At 35.0% G+C, this 9704-nt stretch overlaps 1 protein-coding gene across 1 annotated transcript in view; it reads left to right on the forward strand.

Annotated features, from left to right (window-relative positions):
* Prosalpha3 (proteasome alpha3 subunit) overlaps positions 1-8632 on the forward strand; it is a 48710-nt gene extending 40078 nt beyond the window's left edge. Inside the window, exons 5-7 of the mRNA XM_081748368.1 lie at positions 2710-2840; positions 4956-5079; positions 8397-8632. Of these exons, the coding sequence (XP_081604494.1) occupies positions 2710-2840; positions 4956-5079; positions 8397-8536 (395 nt within the window). The 3' untranslated portion in view covers positions 8537-8632. The remainder of the gene's footprint in view (positions 1-2709; positions 2841-4955; positions 5080-8396) is intronic.
* The last annotated feature ends 1072 nt before the right edge of the window (positions 8633-9704 follow it).

Here is a 9704-nt window from a genome sequence, read left to right on the forward strand (position 1 = left end):
CGCTCACTTCTTGTTCATTGGGTCCCAGGTTCAATACCAGCTCCTTGTAAATGGGCTTTGTAGTGGACAAAGATCGTGTGGTTGGATTTTCACGGAGGTCTCCCACTTTCTTCATTCCACATTTCGTTCATTATCGTCATTACCGTATTCTTTATTAAGCTTGGGACTCAAAAAGCCTAAAATTGTCATTAATTTATAAATTTTAATTTCTGTTTAATTAAAACGTCCAAAAATAATATATGTATAAGTCGATAGATCATATCAAGTAATGCATGTATTATTGATGTCTTATTGATGATAGCAATCAACGAAAATTGTGTTTGTAAATGTAATTGTAAATGATCTTTTGAAGCGTTATGTAACAGAATATAGAAGACCAAGTTTGAGCTTATTCAACCATTTGCTAGCTAAATTTAAACTATAAAATTAATTTGTCTCATCACTGTCCACAAATTTACAGAAGCTTCCCTACAATAAATATAGTCGAATCTGAACCACTTACCTGGTTAGTAAATTCTCTCTCCATCACCGATTGAGTTCGATATGACGGCCACGAGCCCGAACGATCACCCTTTATTGTTGCAAACTTCTGCTTAGAATGAGAATATCTCGCTATATCGCTTTGGCAACTTTCCGAAGATCCTGGAATGTACGGAGACAGTGTCTGAGGAGGTGAGACCTCCGGGATTTCAAAGGGATGAACGAATATGGAATCACTCAGATTTCAGTGTCTCTTGTCAGGCTTATTTTGCGTAGAATGTCTCTGATGTCTCTGATGCGTAGAATGTCACAAGGGCCTGTTGCATCGGGTGATGAAACTACACCAGCTTGTGGACCGATTAAATCCTCTTCTTTGCATTCTTTCTCTATTGCTAAGTGACTATAATGGGCAACGGAAAGCCCACAAGTGAGCTCTTCCCAGAAAACTATCACTTTTTACCTTCGTCAACCCACAGATCATGCTCAGATGATACCATTATCAAGTATCCCAATGTAGCCAGCAATGTATCAGGACATGTACAGCGATTAAATGCGTCGCTCAGGAAGCTTTACAGAAAATGAAGTGTCTAGTTTAACGTCCCAAGATCGTAGACTTACGTGATATATTTTTCTGTGCTAAGCTTTCAAATCAAACTGAAAATGCAATGAAAAATCATTATTTTAACAAAATTATCAACTACTGTATAAGCCTTTTTGTATTTTATTTTATTTATTTATTTTTTTTCTGTTGACTTGCATTTGTACGGAGTGTAGTTTTGTAACTCGGATTACAACGTGGCGATTGTAAAAATTCACCAAAACTTTTAATAATAGAAACATAGAAAATATAAACGTGGGAAATGTCGACATTGGGTAATTAAAGAATCCGATGGTCAGTGGGTCAATTCAAAGATAAATGGTCGAAGTAAAATGTTTTTGCTTGCGCCAATATTGTTTTTTAGATGTAAGTTTTCGTGCTAGTTATCACTTCTATATATAATAGACATAATGGATATTCCAACTGTACACCCTCTCACTTAAAAATGGCAAATGCTGCTAAGTAATACAATGTCCTAGACAAAAACTCGAGTAGTGACTCAGAGTAATAGTATATTCCGTCCTTTATAACCTCAGTGTTGCATAGGACGCAAATAATGATTTAAGGTGGCAGCCTTGAAACCACGTTTTTTTTTTTTTTTATTCGAAGACATTTATTTATAGTCAGATATGTCAGGACTAGAAAAGGTTAGTTTGTGCTTTTTCAATTGTAAAAGGATATTCGTAGCAATGCAGAGTTCCATTTATATTAATGTAGTTGTTTCCCACTTGTTCCTAATAGTGAAAAGAAAACAACAGACCATCTTGCAAGTGAATTAAGCCAGTAAAAAAGTTAACACCAGATCCCTATATTGCTGCACAATGATGAACGAGATACCAGACCGATATTATCGCTAAGGAAGAAAAGGGGTGATGTGGCTCAGTGACAAAACGTTCGTATCAGCAAAGAAATATCTGATTCGATTCCAAGCCATATGAGCTTATAGAGCTCTTGTACATAATGTACACGAATATTCTGTATCTTCCCACTTTTGTCATTCTAACTCTCATAATCGTTTATTTCCATTTATTTTACGTCCTGTTCAGCTTACAGAGATTAATTATGGGATGTTAAATCAATTCATTAACTTAATTTCATTATATCACTGCAAAGGCCGTGTGTAATTGTAGGTGTGATATCATTAAAACTACCTTATTTCTGAATAATGTATATTTCTAGTAAATTTGTGTTCTTGTCTTTAAAAACTTGTAACAGTACCCTTAGACATTGAGATAATGCTTTAACACATTCGGTCCTGCTGTTATTTGTGTAGGATTGTAAGAATAGTCAAAGCGAGAAAATGTTTATGAATGATAAACTATAAGTTCCACTTAAAAGAAAATTTAGCTGTTTGTCAAGAACGGTGACTGCTGAATATACTGAGCACTTCTTGATGTTACCGTGAACTTACATGGTACAGCAGCAATTAACGTCCATTTGTGTATCCATTAGAAATCGTATCTAAACCAGACAATTAAAAGCTTACTACATTATAATAACATGTGTTACTAACACATAATAATGTGTGTTACTTACACTTAATATTTATAATTCTTTACTGTCCAGTTATTGAATAAACAGAACTTATTAACCGGTATCATCCCGTTCATGTTCCTTTTCTTCCCTTTCAGGCAAAAGGCCGTTTGGCGTATCCATATTGTATATGGGATGGGACAAGCACTACGGTTATCAGCTGTATCAGTCTGATCCCAGTGGAAATTATGGAGGTTGGAAGGCAACTTGCATTGGAAATAACAGTGCTGTAAGTTAATTTTTGTGGTGATTGTGTTCAATTTTTTCTGTTCGTCTATTTATTGTTTTCAGGATTTTAATTACTTGTTTTATAATATGAAAATACCTCTAATAAATAATAATATTGAGACACTAAACAGCAGAAATGTAATGAAAAGGTTTCTGCGTACAGGTGAAGTAACGCATTCTAATATACACTACTTAATTTTTGTATTTCTGAAACATTTTGTCAGTAAATAATTAATGTTCAATGTTAGATATAAACAGTTAGTTATCGTATCATACCGTATGTTATACTTCTTTTACTTCCATATGTGCCCACCGCACACGGTTTCTCAGAAATTAATTGCCCATCTAGGCAGAGTGTGGGCGGCCAACAAGAGAAAGAAAGAAAAAATCTAATGTGAAAATTGATAGTTTGTAATAAACCAAGTGACTGACAAAAGGTCAAGTCATACATATACATAAGCATCTTAAAGCTTGAGCTTATTATTAATAATATGTATATATATATTCTTAATCAGTCGTGTTGAAAATCACTCAGATATGTATATCGGTTATAATATCGTGCGTTGGTTATTTTCTATTAAAATTTAAAGATATTTATTTATTTATTTTTTTATATTTTTTTTTTATTTTATTTATTTTTTTTTTAACTAGGGTAAATCTTGTTTATTGTAATGTTTATATTGATTTGAACTTGTTTATAGTTAAGCATTTAATTTATATTAAAGGGGCATACAGTTTTATTATATATCTTACCAGATTCTGATTATTGCCGAAATCGATACTATGGTCGTTCAGAACTCCAGATTCTAAACAGTTACCTGCGCTTCTTCGGCGATCCCGCTTCGATTACCGATGGGAGGTTATGTGATTCGGATCTCATATTAAGTTGTTGGTCCCCGTTTCATAAGCCCCAGTGCTGTAATGACAAGAATGCAAGTGTGGAGTAAAGAAAGAGCTGGAAATTGCTTATCCGCATTACTAAACTGTCACAAATATAGGCTGTCCATATTGCATGATATCCATGTGGCTTCGAGTCAGTGGGCGATCAGAGAAACGAAAAATATTAGACAAATACAGTTCTTCCATATTTTTCAGCCCTCTACGAGACTGGCTCACCCAGTATTATGCCAGCTGTGCGATCAACTTTATTATTATTATTATTATTATTATTATTATTATTATTATTATTATTATTATTATTATTATTATTATTATTATTATTATTATTATTATTAATTGTCGGTGGTAGTAAAACTATGATAATGATATCCTTACTAGTTTGATTTGGACTACTAGAAGAGAAGCACCAAGGAAGGTAAAAGAGTGAAAACCGAAATAGTTATATATATAACACCTGACATGCAGCATGTTTGTTGAATAGCAATTAAGAAGAAAGCTATTTGTAAACTATTCCATCATTAAAATTATTGCCGACCTTGAATAGAGTCGTGGATGAAAATAATAATAATAATAAGACTGTTGTATATAATTAACCAATTTTGTTTTTTAATCTGAAAATATTATATATGTTGACGTAATTGACGATATAACGATCTGTTTTCATAATCTGTTAGTTGTATTGCATGCTGTGGTAACTTACAAATGCGAAATATTGCTGACTATCTGCTTTCAGTTGACCAACTGTTACTATTGTTATAAAGATGATGAAAGTGGTAGTTAATATCAGGCATTCCCGCTAGTAAGAACAAACTCATCAAAGGCTTGTTTCCTGAAAATACATTATAAAAGGTCAAAGTAAACCTTCATTTATATTAAAATTGGAACGAGAACGACTTCCACAAACTAGGCCGAGAACTGACTATCACAGAGCAGTTTCGTATTACTGCTCCAACACCTCAACTGTAATTCCGAGCGTTCAGATTATACTTGAGTTCGCCCGTACTACTTGAAACACACAAACTGCCATCATCATCATCTTCATAACTGTAGTATTGGTTTCGATCAGTTGAAATAATAGCAGGTAGTCAATAAAAATTTGCACATATAAGTGTACCACAGTAAGGAGTAGATGTCTAAATGTTTTGAAAATTTCAGAAAGTGGTGATCGTAAATTATGATACACTTAAGTGTAACTTCATTCTTTTATTTTGCCTAGGCTGCTGTATCAAATTTGAAACAGGAGTATAAGGAGGGTGCAACGACACTTAAAGATGCCGAAGCTCTAGCAATAAAGGTGCTCAGTAAAACTTTGGACATGACTAAACTAACTGCTGAAAAATGTGAGTGTTTTTCATCCTGTCTTTTCCCAGATAAGCAGACTCTTTTTCTTTTTTAATGTACTTTATTTAAATGTTCGTTTTAGGTCATTCACTCTTAAGGAGTAACAGTAATTATATTGCCAAATGGACGTGCCAAATATTCGATCGACTGGGAAACTATTATGTTAATCGTTTTAACTCAAAAAGAAATACTGTATTCTGTTAATTGCAGTATCGATACATTATACGAAGATGTAAACTACAATAAATCAAGTAAAATATACCGTTATATATTATAAATGCAAAAAATAACCAGTGTTATCTACATCAGTTCCTCTATATATTTGCAATTTTTTCACTCTTTATATATCATAAAAATAACCAGTTTCGCCGCGTAGGCTAACAGGATTTCAGTGTATTTTTTGTTTATGAAAAAATAAATTTCGTATATTTGCCTATTTGTGAATGATCATGAGTCGTGAAATGTGTTCTCTGCTGTATGGATATGGAAATTGGGCCAAACACAGTATAAGGATAAAAACCGTCAGGTGTTTCTGGCTCATCATCTGTAAAATTTTTACATCAAAAACTTTACATTTGTGCTCAGAGAGATATCTTCAAAGAATTGATGTATATATGTGTTCTTTTTTGAATCCAGATGTGTTCCTTTAATCGAGGTTTAGTATTTCGTTTTTTCGTAGCAACTAATTGCCATTTCATTCACAGATTACTTCAAAAACTCCAGATTTTGGTATTGTTGTACAAAATACTGTTTGTAATCTGTGTGTTGTTTCTTCATATTGATTGATTTTGTGCTGCTCATTTTGTTCTAGTTTTTCAATATTCTGCTTAGAAAACAGAGATATTCCAACCCACTTCTATGTAGATTTAGCTTAGAAAATATATTTTGAATCTACTTTTCTCTAAATTATGTTTTTGATTCAGTGCTATTATTGGTGACTGTAATTCTATTTACTGTCTGCCATTCTTTGAATTTGCTGGTTTCATAACAGTTAATTTACTCGAAGTGAAGTTGAATAGATAAACAATAACAGTTACTTATTATACTGCTAAACTAAACTTAAGCAATTCGAAGGAAGTAGCAGAAAATAAAACGCCAAGATTACTGCACCAAATATAATCAACTGAAGGACGGTACAGAAGCACAATGCATCATAAATGAAGAATGTACAACAATATAGTTAGTATGTACAGGGTGTCCAGAAAGTTCAGAACCACGATACCTCAATGTGTAAAACTGGACTGCGTGAGGGCATAGGCAGTCAATATGGAATGTGACCACCATGAACAGATACACAGGCACGACATCTGGCCTCCAAGCTTCAAATCAGTGTGTTAATCAAGTCTTGCGGCAGATGGCGCTACACCATTCGCCGACCAAAAGCATTCCACATACGCACGATGGGATTCAAATCCTGCGAGTATGCAGGCTATACAATGGGCGTAATGTTTTCGTTTCCAGATATTCGGACACCAGATGTGCACCGTGTGGGCGGGTATTGTCATCTATAAAAGGAAATCCGGACCAAATGCTTCGCAGAAATTGCGCACATATGTATATGGAGAACTTCAACCCGATACCGTTGTGCCGTCAAAGTGCTATGTTCCACAGTATGAAGGTCCGTTTTCCGATTCAGCATGATCCCACCTCACACCATGATGTAAACACCGCCAAAGGACGGCCGTTCAGTAATGAAGTTTGAGTGATGGCGTATTCCTGGCTCTCTCCTCACTAATGTTCGACTGACTGACGACAGGCTGTATCGAGACTCAACGACTCAACGGAGAACATAACACGCGCCCACTGATGTCCCCACATGCAACATATTCTTGACACCATGTGTAACGCACACGTTTGTGCTCCCGTTTCTATGGCACACACAGCACAGGCCTCCTGGTAAACAGTCCTGCTGTATTGAGCCGCCAACTAACAGTTTCATAACTAACACATTGTGCTGTCGCATGAAAAGATCATTTTCCACTTGAGAACATGGCGCTTGACTATCATGTCTGACAGCAATTATGAGAAACCGGTCATCAGCCGAAGTCTTCCTCGGACGACCTCTTCCGTGACGTCTACTGACTGTATGTCCATTTGGAAGCGACACCACAGCCTAGACACAACACTTTTGTTCACATTGAATTCCTGCGCCACGTCCACTTGGGATCTGCCTGGTTCCAATCGTCCAATTATTCGCCCACAGTGAACGTCACTCAAATGTAATCTGCCAGCCATTGCAAGGTGACTACGCTTGATATCCCACACAGGAATCATCATCTCACTACTTGTAGCCTCAGACGCAGCTGGACTGTTTTGTACACTTCGTGGCAAAATCTGTTCACCGTAGTTGCTACGTTGCTAAACCCGCGCTATAGCTGCACCTCGCTTTGCCTGTGCATCTCTTTGTATGTGCAAGTCTCTTACTAGTGTCTAATGGTGCCCACGTGTCTCTTATTCCACATTCTCTCGAGTTGCTTAAGTTTTGTAGAGCAGTGTCGTATATAAAGATTTATTTAATCAATTTCACAAGTTGTTATTACATAGTCATTTCTGAAACTTATTTGGTTACAATATATATATATCGATAGTGATTTCAATAAACGTCAAGCAATCCGGTCATAAACGTTTAAAATTCAGGTTAGATATATTTTCCTGATTTATATGTGAGTAATTTATTTATTTAATTATTTTTTTTTTAAATTTTGTTTTACTATACCTTGTTTAATATTACATAGTTTGTACAGTTAAGAGTTTATATCGTATCAGGAACTCATAGGATAAAGGGAGAAGCGGGAAAGTAATTTTTTTCTTTCTTGATCAATCAGGACTATAAAGTAGTAGGTAGTTGGATGTTGTTATCTTTTGCTGAAAGTGAACGACTGTAATAGTCTTCCTTACTATCCTAAAGTTGCTTTAGAAAGTTTCTTTTTTTTTTTTTTTTTTTTTTTTTTCTCCGAACGTGTTCTGTATCTTTTGAGCTCTAATGTAGGCGATAAAGTGACAACTTGGTAGAATCTTTGTGAAGTCGAGTACCTATTCTCCCAACTCTAGGTAGTATGTTTTTTCTTTGGTTGTGGGATTTTAACTCTATAGCATATTTTCATATTTCTCGGTTGAAAAATAAATAAATAAATAAAATTTACAGAATAGTTTTTGAGTCACATAAAATCTATAATGTAAAAGACAATTTTTCAAAAGTTCTACCTCATTGTTGAGCACATCATCAATTTATGTTAAAACTTCACGTAAATTGCAACAAATGTGCATATATACGTGTATGTGTATTACATGATAAAATCTTTTGTGTTCTTCGTAGTGGAAATGGCAACATTGCAGAGAGACAAGGACAAAACTGTGATCAAAATTCTACCAGCTGAGGAAGTGGAACAGCTAATCGCAGCGTATGAAAAAGCTGAGGCTGAAGCAGAGGCAGCGAAGAAGGAGAAGAAGAGTTAAATTTCGTTTTTTGTATTTTACATACTAAAGCAATCTGTTTTGATATTTTGTTTGTTACTTTGAACACACTAAATTTAAAATATATTTTAAAATCCCCATTGTTGTTTTTGTCTTTGTCACCCAGCTGTATATAAAGATCCTTGGGCCCCTCTCATTTTACGTATAAATGACATTCTGATAATTTATCTCTAAGTTAATAAATGCATTTGTCTTCTTCCATAATTTATACTTGTAGTTGCGAATTTCACTAAATAAATATATTTTGAACAGAAGAGCGTAATATTCCTAGCTTCCTGTACGGAAATTTAGTTTAGGTTGGTAAGAGAGCGAAAGCAAATAGACGACTTACCAATAGCAAATAATGCAAGCACTTGCGTTATTAAGGTCTTTTAAAGTAAAAATAGGACGTTGAAAGTTGTTGCTAGTACTTACATTAGATTTAACTCTATTACGTACATTATCCTCAAAGTGTAAAAGGTTCGAAACCTTACTGAAACATACATTCCTTGCTTTCGTTATTTGCTTAAGTGTTATTCTAATGGTTTAATTCCAATTCTCGAAACTTTTGTGTAGCTTCATTGAGGTTGTGTTATATTTGCATTATATTGGGTACATGTGAAAGTTCTCCCGTTTTCAGTGTGCAGATAGAAGTGCAGTTGAGCAATACTTGAACAGTGGCAGAACGTGGTATGTATTTGGTAATTTGCAGAAATAGACGTTTTAAATCCTCATACCTAGGATCATAGTGTTTTAAGGGAATTGGATAGATGGGAAGCTTAAGTGTCTTTTGCATAGTTGAAAACTAGTTAATGCCCGTCATGTCAACTGATATGGAAGGAGAAGATGCTTTAACATGGTCTCGAAGCTTATGTTGTTTCTTGGCTAGTGGATAAGTAGTGAACGTAAAGCTATGTCTGGTGATGGTGAACGAGATCGACCGTCTATGCCTTTCCCTAGTGACTGCGTCCTCCACATCACTGGCTTCCCAGAAATTTCAGGAAGAGAGAGAGAACAGGTTGTCAATTAGAATGACGACACAGGTTGAGACGATATCATGAATCTAAAGACACTCAAATCTGGTGTATGTATATATTTAAAACCAGGTTAGGTAACGGCGTAGGTATAGAGAATTCTGTTTGAATAGGTTTCAGATAGGTTTAAAGCCGCT

Source organism: Thermobia domestica, chromosome 2 (genome assembly GCF_964235325.1).
Source record: "Thermobia domestica chromosome 2, izTheDome1.hap1.1, whole genome shotgun sequence".
Classification (NCBI taxonomy): domain Eukaryota; kingdom Metazoa; phylum Arthropoda; class Insecta; order Zygentoma; family Lepismatidae; genus Thermobia; species Thermobia domestica.